This window comes from Heteronotia binoei, chromosome 1, assembly GCF_032191835.1.
Source record: "Heteronotia binoei isolate CCM8104 ecotype False Entrance Well chromosome 1, APGP_CSIRO_Hbin_v1, whole genome shotgun sequence".
NCBI classification, from domain to species: domain Eukaryota; kingdom Metazoa; phylum Chordata; class Lepidosauria; order Squamata; family Gekkonidae; genus Heteronotia; species Heteronotia binoei.
This window is the reverse complement of record NC_083223.1, coordinates 256,512,832-256,536,425: the sequence shown is the minus strand read 5'-3', so window position 1 is coordinate 256,536,425 and position 23,594 is coordinate 256,512,832. Positions and strand designations below refer to the sequence as shown.

At 44.7% G+C, this 23,594-nt stretch overlaps 1 protein-coding gene across 3 annotated transcripts; it reads right to left on the bottom strand.

Moving 5' to 3' along the window:
- Window positions 1-3,246: 3,246 nt before the first annotated feature.
- On the bottom strand, window positions 3,247-22,942 carry SLC25A44 (solute carrier family 25 member 44). Of its 3 annotated transcripts, none has more exons than XM_060253882.1 (5): window positions 22,755-22,942; window positions 15,142-15,265; window positions 13,486-14,119; window positions 10,685-10,812; window positions 3,247-7,039 (listed from the first exon to the last, which is right to left on the bottom strand). In XM_060253882.1, the coding sequence occupies exons 3-5, from the start codon at window positions 14,105-14,107 to the stop codon at window positions 6,848-6,850; spliced, it is 942 nt and encodes a 313-aa protein (XP_060109865.1). In that variant the 5' UTR covers window positions 14,108-14,119; window positions 15,142-15,265; window positions 22,755-22,942; the 3' UTR covers window positions 3,247-6,847. The 3 variants fall into 3 exon arrangements, 2 of the variants coding, with proteins under 2 accessions (XP_060109865.1, XP_060109873.1); XR_009556185.1 differs by having other exon boundaries at window positions 7,020-7,039; window positions 10,685-10,807; XM_060253890.1 differs by lacking the exon at window positions 15,142-15,265 and having other exon boundaries at window positions 22,755-22,887.
- Window positions 22,943-23,594: the final 652 nt, after the last annotated feature.

The window sequence follows — 23,594 nt, the reverse complement described above, 5'->3', positions numbered from 1 at the left end:
GTTGATTCGCAGGGCTTTTTTTTTTTTTTAGCAGGAACTCCTTTGCATATTAGGCCACACTCCATGATGTAGCCAATCCTCCAAGAGCTTACAGTAGGCCCTGGAATAAGACTTGTCTTGTAAACTCTTGGGACGATTGCCTTCCTAAGAGGTGCGTGGCCTAATATGCAAAGGAGCTCCTGCTTTTCACAACTAAAAGGAAGCACAGACAAACATCTTGTGTTCTTTTTTGGGGGGGGGGGGGGAAATCCTGTATTTATGTTTCTTTTTTCAGGTAACATTTATGAAAGCTGTTCCATTCATCCCAGATCTTTCACAGAAGAAAACAGAGCAAAAACAGAGTTAACTCAAACCAGGGTTTGCAACCCTACTTGAAACCATCGTTCTAATCTGGGTCTGTCAGTGGCACCCCTTCCTGGATAACAATTTAGCAATCCAGACATCACAGATCACAACAAAGTTTCCTTTAGCATATATCTTTGAGTTGTAAAGGAACAGGATTCACAAGCCACTTGCTGCTTCAGTTGCTGACTAGAATATGGGGATAATATTGACCTATCTTAAGAACGTAAGAGAAGCCATGTTGGATCCAGCCAATGGCCCATCCAGTCCAACACTCTGCGTCACACAGTGGCCAGTACCTTAGAGGGCTGTTAAGCATTAAGCTGTAAGGCATTACACGATAATATACATGAAGTGCTTTACACGTTGAAACCAGGGGTTTTTTTCTGGAAAAAGTGGTGTCGGAACTCTCAAAAGTTAAATGAAGATGAAACATACAGGTGCCCCTCATGAACTTTCAAGCATTTTCTGAGAATTTTGCTTTCACAAAGAGGTTCTGGAACTCAGTTCTGCCTCGTTCCCCCAGGGGAAAAGGCCTGACTTGGAACTACTATAGCAGTAGAAAAAAGCAAGAGTCCAGAAGCATTTTAAGACTAACAAAATAAGTGGCAGAGTATGACCTTTTGTGAGTCATTGCTCCCTTCTTCATCTAGAACTACTATGCAAATGCTAAATCGCTAACACTCTGGGGTGAGATATGGCAGTGCATAGGCAATTCCAGTATCTGTCAATGGCTGGGGCCCAACAGATGATTCTGGTATGCACTTTCAGTTTATATGGAAGTAGCAGTCAGATCCATTTGATCTCATGGCTGCCTTACAAAAGCCTGCCAGGATAGGGCAGTCACACTGAGTCTTAACAAGCCTTGAATTCTATGAATGGAAGAAAGGCAGGAAGGAAATGTAAAAAGAAACAATTTATCTCACAGGACTGTTGTGAAGACAGTAGCCATAATCTGCCTGTGTCATTGGGATTACATACATGCTATGAATAAATTGAAGTGGGATGCATCTACAAGGAAGAGTGAGATGAGAGTCACTGTGGTGCAGTGCTTAAGTGCTGGACAAGGCTCTGGGAGATCCAGGTTTGAATCTGTTCTGCCAAGGAAGCTTGCTAGCTAACCTTGGGCCAGTGACACACTCCCAATCTAGCCTTCCTTACAGGGTTGTTGTGAAGAGAAAATGGAGGAAATGTGACCTATGTAAGCCACTTTTAGTCCCCACTGGGGAGAAATGTGGGGTATCAATGAAGTAAATAGATGTTTGACAAGGCAAACTGAGACCCCTCCAAGTGCTGACACAGAAAAGTGGCTGATGGGTGGATGGGCTGCCTTCAGGAAACTTCTCTGCTCTTTCTGATCTTCTCCAATGAATTCCCCCAGGAACATAATCCAAAGCATCCAAGAACACAATCCAGAGTTAATCTGACAGCACAATCATAAGGCACATCTACTCAGAAGTCCACCCCACTGTGCTCCATGAGGCTTACTCCTAAGGAAGTGTTAAGACGGCAACTGCAGGGTATCACAGTTAACCCCTGCAGGGCCTACAGCTCAGTAGAAGTCCTCTGTCTCCCATTCCCCCATTGTGCATGTCATGGCTTCTCTTTTGTGTAGTTATTATGTGTTTTTTCATTTTGTTATCACTCTCTCTGGGTTTATAACATTGCCACCAGGAATTTAATTCCAATCTTATTAACCTTTCCCTCAATACTGTGCCCAAGCTCTAAGGCTCCTTTGTTGATCTATGCAGTCCTGAGGATGTCTTATATTTTAATAGCCTAGGACTCCAGGTCAATAATAAATGAAACAAAACTTTATTTGAACAAGTGTATTGGTTTCAAGCTGTTTTGTAGCTTAACTCTTCAGTGAATAAAACAGTATATAACAATTTCTGACTGAGGTGTCACACTCATTCACAGAATCACAGGCGGAGGCGGCCACAGGGGGCTGTAGGGGGGGTGGCCACAGGGGTGAGAGAGCAAGAAGCTGGAGAGGTTGGGGGCCACTCCTCTCTCTCCCCCCTCCGGTGTGTTTTGAATTGCATGTAAGCTCCAATTCCCCTTCTATCTTTCCTGGAGCTCAGCCTGCAGTGATAAAATTCCAATTCTGAAGTTCAAAACAAGGCTGATTTGTATCTCTGCGCTCCCTCCTCATTTCCCTGCTTTCCTGTGCCCTTCCCCAATCGGGAGCAGCAGGTAACGCACATGGCTTGTACAGGCTGGCTGCCCTCCTCCCTCCCTTCCTGGAAAGGATTCTAGCTGCCCTTGCAGCCTATGCAATCTAGGGGCCTCTCCTCCCACCCACCCAAGAATTTATCATTCAGGCTCATGAGGGTGGAAAACAAGGCAGCACATGGAGGCCCCAGCCAAGGCTTGGGGAGGGGGCCCGTAAAATCCACGAGGCTGGGGCCTCTGGATGCTCCTCACTCTCAAATCCTCCCTTCTCTTCAGAATATAATTTGTCCATCTTTATTCTATTTAGCTCAGTTTACTCTTCCTCTTCTAAGGATTCTGTCAGCTTCTGTCTCACACCCTTAAATACTCTTGACAATATTAAGTTTTGACTCTCTCACCACTAATATGCCCTCCTAAGTATTTCTACTTTTCTTTTATAGAATCCTAATGCTTTTCACAGCACTATATGGGATTCTAATCAGAAGACTGCTTCTCAGACTTTGAAGACTGCTGGCTGACCACAACTGACTGTTCACTGCTAACAGACTGGCTTCTGCCTTCTCTTCTCCACACACCCACTTCTAAGCTTCACCCATACACTCAGTCACCAACCAATCACCTCAATCACTCATTCTTTCACCCCCCCTTATTCTTCTAAAACTTAACATTTAAAGAAACATACACTTAAAACTTGAAATCAGTGCCAAAGAAAACCAATCAGGAAAAGGGTCAAGTAAATAAACAATAAAAACTTTAATTACACTTCAAAGACGCCTTACAGTGCAAAATTGAAACTTCTTTTTCCCTCCCCCAATGTACACAAATACATTCAAACTCCGTTATCGAAACAGCAGGCACAGAGTAGCATAGATGGTGTGGAATTCACTCTCGTTTAATCAACAGACCTGGATGGGAAAAAAGTTCTCTGTTTGTGTGCATCTTGAAGGGTGACCTGACCCTACTCGCTCAACCTTTAAACCTCATGGCTTGGAACACTTTTAAGGTAAATCAAGTCACAATAGTTTCTTTAGATCAGTCTGATGGAGCTCCTTGAGAATTATCTGTGTATAAGCGCTTGGAAGCAAAAAAAAAAAGTTAATTCAGAACATGTCGCTGTTTACTTGTCAAGTAGGGTTAGAGGAAGAATGGAATGAAATTTCAGCCCCGTATTTCAGTGATCGTTTTAGGAGGGGGGGGGGTTGTCCATGGGGCTGAAGATGGCATAAGAGAAAGGGAGGACCAAGACACCACAGGTATGAATTACTCATCACTGCACTGCATGGGGGATTAACTACCCTATACATTTTGCCGATTGGAACAGCTACAAGGGTTTTCACAAGAACTGGTGTATCCTATGAATGGACAGAAATAATAAACCTTTGCAGTGCTTTCACTACAGCTTTCCAGGGGGGCAGGCACAAACCTTTAAGTGCTTTTACAATGTCTTCGTAAGCAGAGTTACACCTCTCCACTCTTACTGGTGGTTTCAACGTACTTAGAAGAGTGTTAACTCATTTTAGGACTACAGTGTTCAAAGTTTATTTGCCCCATTACTGTGAAAACAAAAGCTATCAACACAAGTCGCCATCCAGGTTTTCTCCATTGAAAGCCTCCGTAAAACAAGCGGAAGGGGGGAATCCCAGGCCTACACAAAATAAAAATAAGACTATGGCATTGAACAATGCTGCAGGAAAAGTGGTTCAGCCCTGGAAGTGTGTGCTTCTGACAGAAGCAAGTAGTTTAACTGCTCCATTTAGCAAAAAAAAAGAAACAAGGCAAAGCAAGACATCAGACAAATCAAATTTAAGCTGTGTGTTGGGATATTCTGGATTGATTTCAGGTGCAAAAAGGCTCCTCAAACACAGGGCTGATCCTGCTCAACACGTACCTGCCAAATCTAGAGCAACCCTACAACATATGGGGTGAGGTGACAGATGTAAACTCCCCATGTATCTACCGTTAAATCTAAGGGGCTAAGCCTGTGCCACAGAAGCCTCACTTCAAGTGCAGGGGGGAGCACAAATGACCTGAATCCCCCCTCTATACAAAGACACTTCCCTCCATGTAGAGAGCTACCAAAGTTGGAGGAGGAAGCATGGCCCTCTCCGCTGCCATACACACTCTGCATAGGGAAGCTTTCTGGATACAGAAGAGATTCATCTTACGAACCCTCCAACCGCAATCTATACTACGACCTTACAGACAAGGCTCGCCACCTCAAAAGAGAAAAAGGCCTGCCATGCAGGATACATAACTGGGCACAGAAACTTTGGATGGTGTGGAAGTCATGCAGATGAGTCCACCGTTTGGAATTGGTACAGGAACAAAGGCATCTGTCTAGTTCTACCCCTGGTTTTCTGCTGGTACAACCTCCCCCCAACCTCAAGGGGCTTTCTGATTCAGCTAGCAATGAAATAGGGGAGAAGGAAAGACATATACCACCCATTGATGCATTGACAAGAAGCATATCTACCGCTGTGAGGCTGTCAGCTCATCAGCATGGAACATGTGTGCAGAGGCAGTGTCTGCACGTATGCTCCTTCCCTGTGAGGCAAGGTCAGAAAGCAGCCTTCCTGATCAAGGGGAGGGAGTATACACACGGATGCTGCTCTCCCTCTTTGTGTGCCAACACAGAGAGGTTGTGGACAGAAGACAAAAGGAGAGTCCTCGGCAAGAGGTGGGAGCACATTGCGAGATTTCACCTGGGACCCACTGCACACTGGAATCAAATTCTTTTTTTTTACATGCTGTACAGGGCCTACTTAGAAAACCACGTTCAAGAACTTGATTGCTAGGCACGGAATCCCTTTGCTTACTTCTCAATTATGGCACTCATGTAAACCAACGTAAGTTAATCTGTTTATCCTTACAGCAGTAAGAACCACCAAAGTGCAGAGAGTATCACCGATCAGGCGTTGCTTTCAAAGACACCCGCCCCATATCGCACAATAAAAGTGAGTAAATGTACTTCCATCACGTGACGACCTACATTCCCCACCCCCACGTATCTTGTAAGGATAACTACATGAATAGATGAGGCTGGTGGTGGTGGGAGAAGCAAAATGATCTACTGCAGACAAAGAGGGATTTGGGTTCAAAGAACACCAGAGGCGGTGACAGTATTCAGATGGGAGAGGACAGGATCAAAACCACCTGATCTCACCAATCCCGATGGCTGTTTGCTAGGAAATGGGAACTCAGCCTGACCTCTTCCAAACCAGAGAAGAGTGGCAAAGGCTAAACAGGCCAGGGTGCCAAGGGGCCCATCAACCACCAAGGGAGGAGAGAGTATTTGCTTCCCCTCCCCCCCACATTTCTATATGTTAAACAAAACACTCATTCGATAATCAAGGCAGACATACCTTATATAAGGAACATTAAAAACACAGTACTTTACAAATCGTTTCAGCAAAACTACACTCTGCCTTTCAGATGATGCCCACCAAGAGGAGAGAATCATCAGAAGTCTTCGTGCTTTGGAAAAAAAATAGAGGGGGAAATGTTTTAGAATGTCTGTCTCCCCCCCTCCCTTTCTTTACACTCCCATTGCAAAGGCCACAGAACAACTGGAGCACTTTCTCTAGAGAGAACCTCCTCTGAGAAGGTATATGCGCACAAAACGATTTAGCATCACAGCTACCATGGATTAAAAAGGGAACTTCCTTTAAAATCACCTTTGACACACACACAAAAAAAGAGCAACTGCTTCAATAATGGAAGGTTGGCAAGAAAGTTTTCAAGAATATACAAAAGGAGAAAAATTATTATGTACAAATCTTGTCCAGATATCAAAGCAGCATCTTAAAAAAATAACACTTGGTGCTTTTTCCCCACGATCTCAAAACTTCAGATATTAGAAGACAGGCGGGTGGGGGGGGGATGGGACCTTTATCAATTAAATATTTTCTGTCTACCGGCAGACACTGTTGCGATCGGCAGACTCCCCAGCTGGGGCTCTAGAAAGAAAGGTTAATTCTCCCAGTGGTGGACATTTGGCAAAAGGATCAAAATCCATTCTAAGACGACACTAGTGCTCTGCTTCAGCTGTGGGCCTTTAATTTCAGGAACGGATCACCAGGAGGAGCATTGTGTTTCACTTGCACACGGGTTAGCTGTCCGAGAGTTTTGCAGTAGGTTCTTTTTGTAGAATGCCTGGGACCATCCCAGAGGGGCGCAGTGGAGCAACACTGGAGTAAGGGAAAAGGATGCTTGATACAACCACTTGTGCCAAATGCTCCACAGTCCCAGCCACCAGACTCTTATTTTTGGTGAACTGCCAACCTTGACAATGGTCCAAGAGATTCTGAGGGAGGGGGAAGGTCCAGTTCTGCTACCAATGTCTGGAGTCCACCAGCTCTGGACGGAGGCTCAGTTTCTTCAGTGTCTCATACCCCACCACGATGACGATGGTGGATGGGGTAGCTGATATGATGCGGGCTGAGAGGCCTTTCATAAGGCCCCAGGGCCCTTCCTCCGCTATCAGCTGCTTGAAAGTGAGAATGATGGAGTTTTTGCCTTCCACCTTGGGAAGAAAGAAAACCACACAGTCAGAAGTTCAGTTCAAAGCAGCATGAAGGGACAAACAAATTATGGGTAGTTTCAGCAGAGCTGTAGACACTCTGCAATCAATATGTCCATGCACATTCATTTTACAATGCAACCAACTATGCCATGTTCCAAGGCCAGAATCAGTTCTACAAAGATATGCCTGGATGCTTATTTTACCCAGTTTTAAGGCTACATTTCTTTCCAGAACTGAACAGCCAAAAGCAACTGTATGTGAAGCTCACTCAAGATTCTGACTGATAAAGCACTCAATGGCCTTCAGAAGTTGTGGTCAGAGGGACCCTGGCCCTGCCTCTGAGAGAGGAGGCAGAGATCAAAAACAACTGTATCAAACCAATGGACAAAAACCCCATATATTATTATATTACAAACATTTCCACCAAGTCAACATCTGTACAAAGCACAAACCACATTCCAAGAATTCAATACAATGAACCATCAGTACCAATTGTCCTCAGAAGCCCAACTGTAACAGTTCAGATGGAACTAAAGTAAAATTTCATTCGACATAAGAACATAAGAACGTAAGAGAAGCCATGTTGGATCAGGCCAACGGCCCATCCAGTCCAACACTCTGTGTCACACAGTGGCAAAAATTTTTATATATATACACACACACACACTGTGGCTAATAGCCACAGATGGACCTATGCTCCATATTTTTATCTAAACCCCTCTTGAAGGTGGCTTTGCTTGTGGCCGCCACCACCTCCTGTGGCAGTGAATTCCACATGTTAATCACCCTTTGGGTGAAGAAGTACTTCCTTTTATCCGTTTTAACCTGTCTGCTCAGCAATTTCATCGAATGCCCACGAGTTCTTGTATTGTGAGCAAGGGAGAAAAGTACCTCTTTCTCTACTTTCTCCATCCCATGCATTATCTTGTAAACCTCTATCATGTCACCCCGCAGTCGACGTTTCTCCAAGCTAAAGAGCCCCAAGCGTTTCAACCTTTCTTCATAGGGAAAGTGCTCCAGCCCTTTAATCATTCTAGTTGCCCTTTTCTGGACTTTCTCCAATGCTATAATATCCTTTTTGAGGTGCGGCGACCAGAACTGCACACAGTACTCCAAATGACACCTCACCATCGATTTATACAGGGGCATTATGATACTGGCTGATTTGTTTTCAATTCCCTTCCTAATAATTCCCAGCATGGCGTTGGCCTTTTTTACTGCAAAGGACAGTTCATATATAACCTTGGTAAGGTTCATATCCAGTAGAAGTCAGTTCAAAGAATTCTTCTCAAGAAGGTGTGCAATTGGCAATGCGTTCACTACCTGATGATAGATTGTGTTTCACTGTGCACTTATACTAGAGAAAGTGCGGGGGTCTCAGGACACCATAGAAAATTGTTGGCTCTGGATAAAGCTAGTACAGTGAAATGCGATTTATCATCAGCTAGTGAACGCGTTGCTGACTGCACACCTTTCTTGAGCAAAAGAGTTCTTCTTTGAACCAACTTCTACTGGGTATGAACTTTACAAAAGTTATATATGGACTGCTGGGTGAAATTTTACTTTAGTTCCACCAGGACTGTAAGAGTTGGGCTTCTGTGGACTACTGGTACTGATGGTTCATTGCACTGAATTCTTGTAATGTGGTTTGTGCTTCGTACATATGTTGACTTGGTAAAAATGTTTGTAATATATGTATTTTTTTTGTCCATTGGTTTGATACAGTTGTCTTTGGACGTAAAGCTTGATAGCCATTTAAAATAAAAGAACAGCATCCATCAACCCAAGGTGATCATTGATTAAGATCAGTGTGGGACAACATTGGAAAGAGAAGACAGAGGGATGAATGCAAGCAAACACAGGCCTCAGTATGGAGGTGGCAGACCTATATGGGAGCTGCACCTCTTGAGACTGGGAGGGTGGGGGTGGAACTGCACTAAAGAAAGCTACTTCATTAACAAAAAAACAGACTGTAAGGAAAGATGTTAGGCTAGACTGCACCTTCTTGATGGACTAGCTTGTATGTGCTGGGAATGTTTTGTTGCTGGAGAGGCAGGTCCACACTGTTGCTAAAGGGGAATTCAGCCCTGTGAGACCCCACGCACACTCCACAGATACTGCTCAGGTACTGTTTTACCAACCCAGAAAGCATATCCTTAGGATATGTTGCAGTTGGGAACAGTGAAGGGTTAAGACTGAGACTACACACAACTGGCGAGCTTAAAGTTGGCATTTGGAATAAGGGGAGAGGGAGATATGAAAGAAAAAGGTACAACTGTCCAAAAGCAGTGGATGAATTTTGGAGTGGGTAAGGCTGCAGTCAAGGTGCACCCATATTTGGGCACACAGTGTGCCAATGCTACACATCGGAGCATTCTGCTGGTTTAATGCCAGACTTCTCTTCCTTGTTCTGGGGAAGAATCATAGTCAACGACAACAACCCTTTAATGAAATCTGTATTAACGTTCTCTGGATCTTTCCAGGCAGAAAAGTGCAATCTATATAGGCAGAACTTGACTCACTGCTCAACACCCACAACCAGGTTTCGTTGATGAGGCCAGAAAGAAGCCCCAAGGGAAAGGACCAAGGCCCTTGGAGGGTGACAGATGCATAGGAAGAAAAAAAAAAGGTATTGTAAGATGTTTGTGTCCTGATCTTTTGACTACTGGTTCAGAATAGCACAAATTAAATCATTAGAACAGCGCAGATCTGATTCAATGGCACATTATGTGCAGAACTTAACATCAGAGAATCACCTGGTTTGAAAAGAGAGACAGAGTTGTTCTAGAACTGAGCAGTAGACAAAAGCAGCAGCTAAAAGGTGGGGCAGAACTATTTAAGGGGACAGGAAGACTTTCTGGATTGATGGTGGTAAAAAAGGAGTGAAAATTATGCACAGAAATATATCAGAATAAGGGAACAGAATGATGGTATGTATTGTCCAAAGCTGCCACTTGAACCATCCTGTTGATCTAATTAGCCCACTAGACAGCTTCAACTGGTTTGTCCCCAGCCTGGCCACTCCTGAGTATTTGAGCTAAGGACATGAATGGAATCAAGGACTTCCTCCAGCAGGCACATAAGCATTCAGAAGGCATGTAGCATTAAGGTCCTGTAATGTGATGACTCTTCACATGAAAGCACTATGACTTTTCACAGTGAGCATTGTATATGGCCCCTGAAAGTCACTTAAACCACATACCAGCATCTATTACCCTGCCCTAAAGTGATTACCATTTAAGTATAGACTAGGGCAGTGTGGGACAACCACTAAACTGTGGCTCCTTTCCTCATAACGCATGAAGCAACTTTCAGTTTAGATCATTCCAAGCCCTGCTGAGATCTTTTTAACCAGAGCCTGAATCTCTGAGACCAGCATACAAAGCAAGCACTTTTATTGAGAGGAGAGACCTCTCTACCAAAAAACAGAACCAGGCTATGAAGAACATGAACTGTAAAGAAAAGGGCGCAGAAAGAGATGGGAAATCAGTGTGATGATCTGAAGGAGAGACTTTGACATCGCCCACATCTCTGGAAAAGGTACAAGTCAAGAATTATGTGCAAATGTAAAATAACGACACTATAGGCCTTTTGTCCGTGACAAGGCCTCAGGCAGAGGAGCCATCAGGCTGCAGCAACTCTTACCTGCACGCGAGTTCGGATGACGTCCATGGGGTTGGTGAGGGTGGAAGCTGTGGCAGCTGCCAATGGCCCAGAGATGGCTTGGAGGAGCAGGTGCGGGCAGTCTGTGGGCGTGAGGCTAGAAAGCTGTTCTGGGAATAGGAGAGAGTGCCAAGTTATGGATACTAGCATGAAGTGCTAGATGCTGGGGATAAAGAGCAGGGAAGGGCTGTTATCTTCACACCCTGCTTGGGAGCTCTGCAGAAGCCTCCGGCAGCTAAAATAGATCTTGATTTAATTTGGTAAGGGGATATTAGCATCTTGGGGAATAGACATCTATCAGCAGTTCTCAGCCATAGTCCCACCACACCTTAGTGTGACCCCATATAACCATCCCCTCTGTCAATAGCCTCATCCACATTTGGATACCTGAAAAAATGGACCAGGGCTTCTCCAGTGCCCAGCACAAACTTTCTCAGTCCCTTCCTTTATGTTCTTTTCCTGTTTAGCATCCTGCCTGGAAAAATGTTCTGGAAAACTCAACAGCTTGCACACAACTCGACAGTTGATTCTGCATGGCTCTGACTATCTCTGTACAGAAACAGGTCTCGGACGACATCATGGAATAATACAGCCAGCCACCAGAGGGTACTATTTCACCATTCTGCGGTATGAGCAGGACAAATGACAATTTAGTGCTATGTTAAGTTGTCATTCTTGTCTAAATAGTGTGCTGCTAAATCATCTTGTGATCTGTTGGGGGGGGGAGTTTGTAAAAGGCATTTAAACTGCCCTTGCATGGAATCTTCCTAATACACTAACATGGCTATTTGTACTTTGGCTGTAGAGATTCATTTCTCAGGAAAAGGAAAGGTCCCCTGTGCAAGCACCAGTCGTTTCCGACTCTGGGGTGACGTTGCTTTCACAACGTTTTCACAGCAGACTTTTTTTACGGGGTGGTTTACCATTGCCTTCCCCAGTTATCTACACTTTCCTCCCAGCAAGTACTCATTTTACCAACTTCGGAAGGATGGAAGGCTGAGTCAACCTCAACCCGGCTTCCACAGGGGATCGAACTCAGGTTGGGAGCAGAGCTTAGGACTGCAGTACTGCAGCTTTAACACTGTGCCATGGGGCTTTTTCATTTCCCAGTCTCCTCCCACCCCGCAAAAAAACCCCCAACCAGTTCATCAGTTATAGCTAGAGCCAGCCCATCCATTAGGCAGACCTAAGTGATACAGGGCACCAAATGTCCTAGATCAGTTGCAGCAAGTGGCAGCCCCAGGCTCCACCACCCAGGTACACTGCATGATCTCTGGCAGCCCTGGAGGCCAAGACATGTTGGCCCTGCCTATATTCCACCAGTAGCTCGAAAGAAGGGAGGAAGGGAGAAGAGGACAGAGCTAACCCAGATAGTGATGGTGACCATGGCTCTGCACATACCCGGCTCATGGCAGTGTGTGAGGTGGGGAGAAGAACTGTGGGCTGTCTAGAGCACTGAAGACCCCTGGGCTAGCCCTGGCTATAGCAAGGTCAGCAATAAGCCACTGTGTGACACAGAGTATTGGACTGGATGGGCCACTGGCTTGATCCAACATGGCTTCCTTTATGCTCTTATGACTACTAAATGCATTGTGACATTAACTCTCCTTGGCTAGCACATCTGTTCAGTGCACACATGCATGCATACTAACCAGTGTGGCGCAGTGGTCCAAACAAGACTGGGGTGGCCTGACTTCAACTCTCTACTCAGTCATAACCCTGGGCCAGTCACTCTCTTTCAACCTAACCGAATCCTCACAAGGCTGTTCTGAGGATAAACAGGAGGAGGGGAAAACCCACCAGCTCCTTAGAGAAAGGGAGGGAGAAAAATATAGTCTCTATAGACCTAACACAAGGTTTGAACCACAGTAAGCTGTTAGCTGAGAATTAAATAGCAACGATCTGACAGTGGGTGCTCTCACACAGTGACTGCTTGCAAGTGGATTTTGCCGTTATAGTAAAAACTCTGTTGCAAAGCGCATTATTTAGTGTGTTGAAGGCACCCACAGAAAGGACCAGAAGAAAAACATGAGGAAAACAGGAAAGGCTTTTACAAGGTGCCCGAAGGGGTTCTGAGCCACCATTCCAAAAGCAAAATATAAAAGATGGTAAAAAGCCACACACACAACTCAAAAAGCAATACTTGAACCAAAGCCGTGGGAAACAAGTCTATAATAAAAGGAACTGCATTGTCTTGACCTGCTTCTTGGACACTGTGAGAGCAAAGTGGGGGAGGGGGAGGGGGAAGCTGATCTGCAAGAGAAAGCACCATGCCAAACCACCCTGCTCCTTACAAAGACCAGTCTGGAGTCCACATCAGCTGGAACCTGAAGCAGGGCTCCATTGGTACATAGTAAATTTAAGGAAGGAGGTGCTCCCTTAGACATTCCCAACCTAGGCTGTTTAAGGCTCTATGCAGTGGTGTCAGGCTCATTTGTTATGAGGGACGAATCTGACATAAATGAGACCTTGTCGGGCCTGGCCATGTGTCATACAATGCAATGCCAGATAGCAAAGATATGAACTTTATAAAGGACACAAACTACAATTAAAGATTTTTTTAAAAAAAAACTTAAAATAAAACATGCTGAAAGCATTAGTACTTGATGGTCTTAAAGGTGCTTTCTTTGTATCTCTCCCGTGTGATCCAGAGAACTGGCTAAGGAAGCACTGGCTCTTCGCTTCCTTCCCCAGGGGACTGGGACATATGAACATATGAAGCTGCCTTATACTGAATCAGACCCTTGGTCCATCAGAGTTTTCGGCATTCTGATTTCACTTACCTGCATAAAAGTGGTAGAAGGGCCACCAGGCGGCGCTGTTGGGAATGTAGGTGAGGAGGGAGGCCACATAGCCCCTGTAGAAACCCTTCAGCCCATCAGCCTTGAAGATCTGAGAAATGATGTCCCGAGTCTGCCCAAAAACTGGGAAGCGCTTGCCTTCGTAGGCCTGCACCTTGAACCGGCCCATGGTCTCACCTTTCCTCTGCATCATCAGGTGCTGGGAGACAACGTCTATGGGCACCGTGATGCTCTGGGCCACCAGGGAAGCTGAGCCACCAGCCACCACTGACTTGACGGTGTTGTTGTTGTTGTACCTGGAAACATATTTGCGGGTCAGCTCGTATGTTGTCACGTAGCACTGGCCTGAGATCAGGGTGAAGGTGTTGACCAAGAAGCCCCGATAGAGCCCTGTTGCTCCTTCTGTCCGCAGGATCTTGACAAAGGCATCAAAGGTCCCGTTGTAAAGGCTCTTCCCCTTCTGGACCTGCAGCCGTGTCCGGATGAGCGTGAAGGGGTACACGCTGACGCGCATCATCATGGTCATGCAGACGCCGAAGACGTAGAACTTCTTCTTGTCCAGGTGCTCCCACTCGATGATCTGTATGTTACGCTTGTCCTCCATGGCTGAGGCCCCCTAGAAACAAGGCAGAAGCAAGTGAGTTCCTGGTTCAGACCTACTTGTATTAAATGCCTGCTGAATTCAATCTTTTAGTAAAGTCTTAAATCTTTCAGGCCACAGCTTGGGTTTCCAAACTGCAACCTAAACATGCTTGTCTGTTTTTGCTTCTGCAAAGTTTGAGTCCAGTGGCACCTTTAAGACCAACGAAGTTTTATCCAAGGTTTACGCTTTGGTGTGCAAGCACACTTCTTCACATGAAAGCTAATACCTTGAATAAAACTGTTGGACTCAAACTTCGTTCTGCTGCTTCAGACCAACATAACTACCCACCTGAATCTGTGTTCTTCTGAATCACTGAATTGCCTTGGCTTTCTTTACCTTAGGTTTCTTATCCTACACACAGACGGTATTAATTCTATGCTTAAAAGTAAACCATAACTAAGGAATGATGGATTGAAGCCAGACTGAATTTTTCCAGTTGGCAGAAGAAAACTCTCCTGCTTCCCTGCTCCCATTGATCTCCATGAAATGCTGCTCTTAGGGGACAGAAGACCATAAGGAATGATATCGGGGTGGGGTGGGGCTTCTGCAGCAGGAACAGGGGGAATAGGTGACAAATGTCAATTTAGTCTAATTCCAAATTCTTGTTCTCTTGAATCTTGCTATAAATTAAATGCCAATACCAATAGGGATTCTCCTGATAGAAATTCCACAGGTTTCTGAATTTCCAGGAAGGGATCACACTGTCTCTGTTCACACAGGGCACCAAAACAGGGCTGAAACAGACCATGCAGAATGATGATCAAATTGGCAAAACAAGACAAGCCCTTGTTCTGCTTCCAGAAGTCTGGCGCACTAAGCAAATGGAGAAAGGGTGCAGACGAGCAGTTCCGGGTCATGTATCTGGGGTACGTTTTGAAGCTCACTCAATATTTAGGTAGCACAAACTGTGGGCTGGCATGATGCTGGAAATGGAGCAGCATCAAGCAATCAAAAACTCTGGACAAAGAAAGAATTCGGCAAAGGATGAAGGGTACCTTTCAGTATTCATCTAGCACAAAAGAATTTGCAAGCAGCCGAGGGATCGTTGTATCGTTCATCCTGAGCACCAAGTGACTGTAAAGTCTTCAGTCTCTCCTTTTCTTCAGAATCCCAAACTTTCTGCAAAGCATGAAAACAGTCAGGGATTTTGTTTTTTAAAAAAAGGTTACAAAATTCGTCTTTCACCTTTCTGCCTTCACAAGGGCCACCACAGTGGCTAAAAGATTCAAACATACATCATAAAACCAAAATTTAAAACTATTAAAAACAACCAACCTCTCCATCATCTAAAAAATTAACAACAGAGCTAAAATACATACAAAGACATAAAGACAATTAAAACACTGGTAAGGAAGTAGGAATGTCAAACCCCCCCCCCCCACAAAAATAGTCTTCATCTGCTGGCAGGAGATAAGCAACAGAATGGGACAAAATAATGTCCTTGAGGAGAGAGTACTAGAGTTTTGGTGCCACAACCAAGAAGGCCCTCTTCCTGGGTATCCAGCCACCTATTCTCTGCAGGTGGAGGAATCTGAAACAGGGAGTTGGTAGATGATTGTAGTGGTTGGGTAGGTTCAAAAGGGAATAGGCATCCCTGACAAGTGCTTGCCTAGCTGCTGCTTGAAGATGCCAGTGAGGGGGAACTCACCACCTCCCTAGGCAGCTGGTTCCACTGCTGAACTACCTTTACTGTGATTTCTCCACCTATTATCTTAATTCCTAGAATCTCACCCCACCAGATTCTTTAGCTTCTAAATATCAGCAACCCCCCCCCCTTACTGGATTCAAGGTTTTATTGCACAGTCCTGTGGGCTGAAATTTTGGGCTAGATCCAGACTAAACTGGCAGTTTCCATCAATTTCTCCTTCCTGCTGCAAACCTCCTTCAGGGCAGTACCTCAGTGACCCCTATATTCTCCCCCTCCTAGGCAGCACTGCATGGAAATCAGCAAGCTGAAGTGTGGGGTAGAGCAGGAAACTTCCATTCTGCCATTCCGGACTCAACCCCTTGTGCTTTCAGTGACAAAATTCTCATGAATGTACACATGCTGACATTTATTCCAAATATCTGTATTTCACGACCTTTTCAGTTCACAGAACTTCCAAGGCACCTAACAGAGAATGTAATATCAATATAAAAATCAGCAACATTGCTAATTCTTAAATTTAAAAAGCAACTCTCCATTTATTGTAATTAGCCATTGGCTGTTACAACTCTACAAAAATCTCAAGGAAAAGCAAAGTAAAAAAAGAAACTGCATACAATTCCATCCCCCCACAGCACCACAAGAGCAAGTCAGAAAGCTCAGGTCATCTTCACTTGGAATTCCAGAAGCCAACAAACAAGGCACCAGGTGAATGAACGTATGTGGAGAGAAAGCTCTATAAGCAGAGGACCATCAGAGACAGGTCCTCATCTCCGGCTGCAACCCACCTTCCAACAAAGCAGGAGCTTCTTCAAGTTATCATATAATTATTAATAATTAAGTGCTGTCAAGTCACAACCAAGAGATATTTAGAGCAGTTTGCCATTGCCTTGACTCTGCATGTCAACTCCAAGTCTTCCTTGGTGGTCTCCCATTCAAGCACTAACCATAGTCAACTCTGCTTAGCTTCCAAGCTCAGATAAGCCAGGCCAGTATGGGCTATTCAGACTGCTGCGTTACCTTAAACGTGCACAGGGGAAGATAGTCCTTCCCATTCAATGCCACATCTCAGAATTCACAATGCTATTTCGGCAAGGTAAGCCTCACCCGCGCGCGCACACACACGCACACCAGTTTAGCAGACGCAGCTTTTGGAGGATGGGCAAATTCCTCGAGCCATGTTCCTTGATCCCCCTGCATCTCACATGGCCATCACCACTCCCAGCTACTCGCTCCACTGCATGTTCCACTTCTCCTCAAAGTGCCATACTTGAAGCTGCTTTATCCTGAGTCAGCCTACTGGCCCACCTGGCTCATTACTGTTTATTCTGACTGGTAGCTGTTCTTCAAGGCCTCAGGCAGAGAAGAGTCCTTTCAGCCCTGTTACCCGAAACTGAACCTGGGACCTTCCCACACACAACACGATAATGCATGATGCTTCCTTACAGAGTCAGGTTATCAGTCCACTCTGAGGCACTTTTGTCTTTTTAAGTTATCTATTCTGACTGAGAGCAGCTCTCGATGACACCTCAGGCACAGCTAAGAATGATTAAACAGAGACCAGCAATCACTTATCCAGCCCCGGAAGAAGACTAAAAGTTCAAAATGGTGTCTGTGGGGAAGAAAATGAAGACATTAACAAGAGTATGAGAAATTGCTAGAGATTTCTTGGGAAATGGGAGAGACTGAAAGAAGTCCAAAGATTATGGAGGGGGGCTGGCCCCCAATAACCTCTCCCCAGTTCATTGCTATGTTCTGACTGCTGCTGTGGAACTACCAGAACTAACCTCTGCAACAAACCAGTTCTGTTCTGTTCTGTTCCTATTTGAATGACATTGCCGCAGTAAGACCCAGCAACTGTAGCCATGCTATGAAGCCATGCACTTCCTCTGACGATGTATGAAATGGCCTGCCTGAGGTGGTGTTCTGGCTTTCCACAAAGAATATAAACTGTACAGTTCAGGAGGGCATTTTTATAAAGGAGATCGGACTGAATTATGATAGAATGATTTAGGAAGATGCTTCAGGAGAGAGAATTGTAGACTATACTACTAAAATGCATTACCTGTTGCTGTATGGTTTTATCTTGCTATCACTGCATTATATTTCAACCTATGTAATATCATTTATTGCGCTGTTTAACATGTCATGTTTAACACTAATGCCTTCTTCCAAGATTTCTGCAACCCCAGTCTTATTAAATTGTTTATTCGATACGGTCAGGGACCTGCTTACCTCTGGGACTGCCTTTCCCCATATGAGCCCAGAGAACACTAGGATTGAGTAAAAATCTTATTGTGATTCTCGGGCCAAAAGACACCCGGCCGGCTACCACCAGAACAAGAGCTTTCTCAGTAGCAGCCCCTGCCCTTTGGAACACTCTCTTTGAAAATATCAGGGCCCTGTGGGATTTGCCACAATTCTGCAGGGCCTGCAAAAAGGAACTGTTTAAATTAGCTTTTAACAACTAACGGGAACGCAACCACTATACCACAGCATTGAACAACACTACCGTATGCAGCGTCAACTATGAATTAATAATACTGATGCCATCCTGGATTTTAGGACTGAAACTGTAAATGTATGTATATAATGAATTTTAATGATTTTATTGTAATTCATTTTAATAGTATGTATCTTAATCTGTTGTGAGCTGCCCTGAGCCCAACAGGGGAGGACTGGATATAAATATAATAAAATAAAAATAAAATAAATATCTCCTCATCCCATCGATTGCACCAATTTACATTATGTAATCTGCCTTGACTTCCAGTGAAAAAGGTGGTCTATAAATTATTTACATTACTTAAAGTTCACCTTTCTCACTGGGAGTTGGCGGATTATGTAGAGTGAATACAATCAAAAGAATGGGGACATTCAATAAACAGTACAATAGGATTAGGGTTGTAGAACCAATCAGAAATCTAAAAACAGAAGTGAAGTGATGCTTTAGTATTTACACGAGGAGTTAAATCATGCAAAAATTGCACAGCAGGCGCCTAACTGCCACAGGCTAAACACAGCAAGTGCAGACCACTGTCCCTAATGATTAATCCAAGTAACTCAGTAAATTCGTGTTCAGTACAGTGCAATTCCACTGCCTGCACAGGAAAGTCTTCTTGAACAATTCAGTTTTGCATTGTTTGAGGAAGGCCAGGAGAGTGGGAGCCTTCCTCACCACCTCCATAAGCCCTGGATGACAACTGTGAAGGCACGTGTACAGGCAGTTGATTTTGCCCATTTGCAGATTGATCAGATGAGTGAATGTATATACATAAATGAATAAATAAAAATCCGCTCTCATGTGCCAGCAAGACTGGTTGTGGCTGCATGAACAAACCCTGATGCCATTAACTATAGGCCAAGCCGCCTGACTGTACACAAGAGAAATAAGGGATGCAAATCAGATGTACAAACATCAACAAGGGTCAACAGTACAGCCTCCCTGGAAAAATGTAAAAGCTGTTGTACCTCAGCAAAGAAGTTTCAAAAAGGAACTCCAACGTGAAGCTGGAATACATTTGCAGATTTCACACTATCAGACTGGGGCTCCAGAAACTGGGAGTGCCTGGATCACCGCAAGCTACTTATCTTGCATTTGATAGGATTGTTGACTCCATTGACTTTGCCTTGTTTCCATATGATCTCTGCATAGTAATGTTTCAACTCCTGGACCGCTGGGGCTTTTTGGCCTTCTCTTCTTTTGTTCTATGTGTATCCTTCTGTCAACTGAGAAGGTGCTTTGTGCTCCTGAAGTAGTAAAATCTTTATGCTACAAATTTGTTAGATCTAAGAGTAACACAAAACTGCTTTTTAATGGGCTCGCAAGTAAGTCCAAAAAAGCAATTAGGCACACAACCAGTTTTACTGGCTTGACCGCTGCTATTATACACATCCTGGGTCATTAGTCACCTAAGACATCAAACATGTAAGCAAACAAAAACTATCTGAAACACCTTGGGGTCTTCAGCTTAAATTGCATTATGGGGTTGTTGTGAGGATAAAATGGAAGAGAGGAAGGGGTTATAAGCCGCTTTGAGTCCCCATTGGGGAGAAATGTAAATGAAGTAAAATTGAATTAATTAATGTACCATTTGGTCTGGGTGGCCAAGTTCTAGAATGCTAAGGAATGAAAGTTTCAAGTGGGTAAGCTGTGCTGGTTTGCAGTAGAACAGCAAGCTTCGAGTCCAGTAGCACTTTCAAGACCAACACAATTTCTAGAGTCAAAGTGCCCATCACATCTGAAAAAGGAAGCTTTGACTCTTGAAATCTTATACCCTGGAAATCTTGCTGGACTTCAAGGTGCTACTGAGCTTTTATTCCTTCTTCTAAGGAATAAAAGTTTGCCTGTATCCACTTTCTCTCTTACTTGTTTATACCAGACAGCTTCTGTTGATTTTCTGTTATTTAATTTTGCACTTTTGTTTGCACGGGTTTAGGAAAATTTACTATACAGTATTCTGTTTATTAATAAACGGACCAAAAATGCAGATAGATAGACATGTTTTGTCCCCATTTAGCACATTAACCAAGTTCATGTTTACAAGAAGCTGCAGTTCTGGCTGAACGTGCTTCCTTGGCCAATGAAGCTGTGCCTTTTGTGCTCTGGATGAGAGGGAAAAGTCCAAGAATGAAGGGCTGGGTTGCATCCAGAGCAGGACACAGCAAGGGTCTTACTACATTTTGCTCAGATCTCAAAAGGGACAGAAGGAGGTTAAACAAGCTGGAACACAAGCCCACACTTCTAATTTTAATTCTGAACTCATCTCTGAGCTGTTCACAAGGTATCAGGAGAGCCAAGCTGCTAACTTTTAAAAGTTTTTGTCCAACTTCCAACATAAATCCAATGCTATGCGTAGGTTGTAATTCCCCCAGTCTGTAATAGGGAAAAGCTGAGTACCATCGAATAACAAGGTCATAACCTGAAAGGTGCAAAACATAATTACCACGTGGGAAAAATTGGAAGAAAAACAAAGGCAGTGCAATTCTGCTACCAACTTGTAGGATTGTACAATCAAGGACACTTGATTATTGTCAGATCACAAATCAAAAGATTCACAAGGATGATTAGTGAAGTACTTTGCAAAATGTCCCCAGGACAGGAATCCACAAGCAGAAGTGTGCACTTGCATAACACAAAATTTAATACGTTTCTTCAACAGCACACTGAGGAAAAAGGAAACAGTAAGAAGGTGCCAGATACTGTTTAAACTCAAAAGAGGCGAGAACCAGATTCTATACCTGTACAGGGGGATTTGACGTTTTGATCACATCTCAAGGGGGAGGTGAGGCTGATTAAACCAAGCCATTCTGAGGGGAAAAACCTGAACCACATCCAAGCTGTCCTGCAGCATTACAACACAAATCCCTCCCCCCAGAGTCACTTGTGCAGGCCTATCCAATTTATGTCTTCCTCCTCACAGCCTATACAGCCCACCAATGTTTTTAAATGGCTTGATAGGTGAACCTTAAAGACATCTATTTTTGCAATCCCAGATTTTGCTTCTGGTGGGCAACAAGTTAGGCAGACAGATCTGACCTGTTTTTAAGCGACAACATTCTTCGCATTTCCCATTAACCTGAATATTAGTCTCTTCAACAAAACTAAAAGTCCTAGGAGGACAAACACCAGGATATGTAATCATGCAGTAAACTAGAGGCCAGGTGCATGGTTGCATGAAGTGCAAATGAGTAACAAGCTTAAACTGCAGAGTTCAAAAAAAGAACTGTGGAAACTTCACGGCTAACAGGCACATAAGAGTTTGTTACCGGCATCTAACATAGCAATAAGGATTCTGCCCCAAAGTCTAGCCCCTAGCAACCTTTCTGATAAATCTTCACTAGAAACCTACTCTCAAAAGTGTAATTTCAAACTACTCATTACCTCCTCAGATCTGAAACCAACACCACACTGTTTCCCAGAAAATATCTTTCACTCGCTTATCATCCAATTAGTCCCCAGTGAGGTTCCCTGGTTTTCCAATACCAGCCTCCTGCCACCCTGCCTGTTCCACTCCCCTCTTTCCCTTTGATAAACTCACCAAGTCTCTCTTCTCTCTATCCCCAACCTGTTTGGGGATACAATGAAGAAACCAATTTACATAAGTTCCCCATACTGGGCACCCCAATACCACTCATCTTAGGATCATAGAGTTGGAAGGGACCTCCAGGGTCATCTAGTGTCTAGTCCAACCCTCTGCACAAGGTAGGAACTTCCCAAATACCTCCCCCTCCACACATCCCCAGTGACCCCTACTCCATGCCCAGCTTCCACTCTTCCTCCTCTCATTTTTGAAAAGCAAATTCATCCTCTCCCAGAACAAATTTCTTAACAGTTTCTCAACTCAATAGGAGTTTTTAAGTTTTATTAACGTGAGAACATAAGAGAACCTCTTATATACATAAGAGAACTGATGGAACCTCTGCTCCATATTTTTATCCAATCCCCTCTTGAAGCTGGCTATGCGTGTAGCCGCCACCCCCTCCTGTGGCAGTGAATTCCACAGGTTAATCACCCTTTGGGTGAAGAAGGACTTCCTTTTCTCCGTGAGTATTTATACAAACCTTTCCGCGTTTACCTGCTACTGACTATTCTCCTCCCTGCTTTACCTCAGGCAGCCCAAACCTTCTACACATTCAGCCTTACCCCTAAGCTTCTCACATGCTCCCTACTTCAACCCCACTACCCAATGGGGTTTGTAGTGTGAACTTTCCCCGAACCCAAATTTTGCCCTTGGAATATATCCAGCCTTTGCAACACGCCCGCTCTTTTAGAAGGCTGGCCACTCCCTTTAAAGTAGGCTCTTCCCCCTTTTTAAGTAACCCCCTCCCCCCCCCCCCGCAAAAAAGAAGAACAGCATGCCATTCCCAGGACAGCCCCTTTTCTCACCTTGGACTATTCACTCCCCAAGCATGGAGCCTCTGCCCCTTTTTCAAATCCCCTGCCCCTTTCCCCTCACTGACCTGCAAGTGGCCGTTGGGCGCCTCCCCTTTCCTTCCCTCCCGGGGGCTCCGCTCCCCTTCTGGCCCCAGGGTGGGGCCTCTGCCCCAGGCGCCCCCAGCCAAGCCAGGCCCGGCTCGCCTTCTCCCTCACTTCCTCTCACACGGTCCGAGCGGAGCCCTCGGTGAAGGGGCGGAGCCTTTTGGCCACCCGCCCGAGCCAATCGCCGCCCGCCATTCAGCACCTCCGTCTCCATCTTACGTGCTGGCAGCAAAGGCACGGGTTGGCTTCCATTCGCTTCACTACGCGAACTTCCGGGACAGGAGCTAAGATGGAGGCCCGCCATAGAAGGAAAGCGTGGGGGAGGGGTGAAATGGACCAAGCTGCGCGCGCACAGGTGGGCAAGGCAAAGTTTGGGATCTAGAGCTGGAAGGAAGAAGCTCAGGCGACCCTTCTTTAGCTGTGACATCCGGGTTTCCCCTCTGTCGCTTCAATGCAAAAGAACAAAATTGGAGTCCAGTGGCACCTTTTAAGACCAATGAAGTTTTATTCAGGGTAACAAAACAAGAGTCAAGTCCCACCTTTGAGACCAACAAAGTTTAATTCAGAATGTAAGCCTTCGTGTGGTAGAAGACAGTAGGATGGAATGGCGAGCAGTCCTAAATATAGAGAAAGTGGGCAGTGAATTAGTATGGGAAATTATGGAAATGCTTTTTAGCAGATTAAAAGAATCACAAGTTGGAGTCTAACAAAGCAAGAGTCAAGTTGCAGCCACACTTTCTCAGACACTGAAACATTTCATTATATTGTAGGCTTGCATGCTAATTTGCTGTTCAACCTCTGCCTAACAGGTATGGACTGGT

Coding starts and splice junctions, on each gene's coding strand:
- SLC25A44 (XM_060253882.1), bottom strand. CDS start 14,107: ATGGAGGACAAGCGTAACATACAGATCATCGAGTGGGAGCACCTGGAC. Junction 10,813..13,485: donor CTTCTACCACTTTTATGCAG/GTAAGTGAAATC, acceptor TCCTATTCCCAG/AACAGCTTTCTAGCCTCACG. Junction 7,040..10,684: donor TCATCCGAACTCGCGTGCAG/GTAAGAGTTGCT, acceptor TTTCTTCCCAAG/GTGGAAGGCAAAAACTCCAT.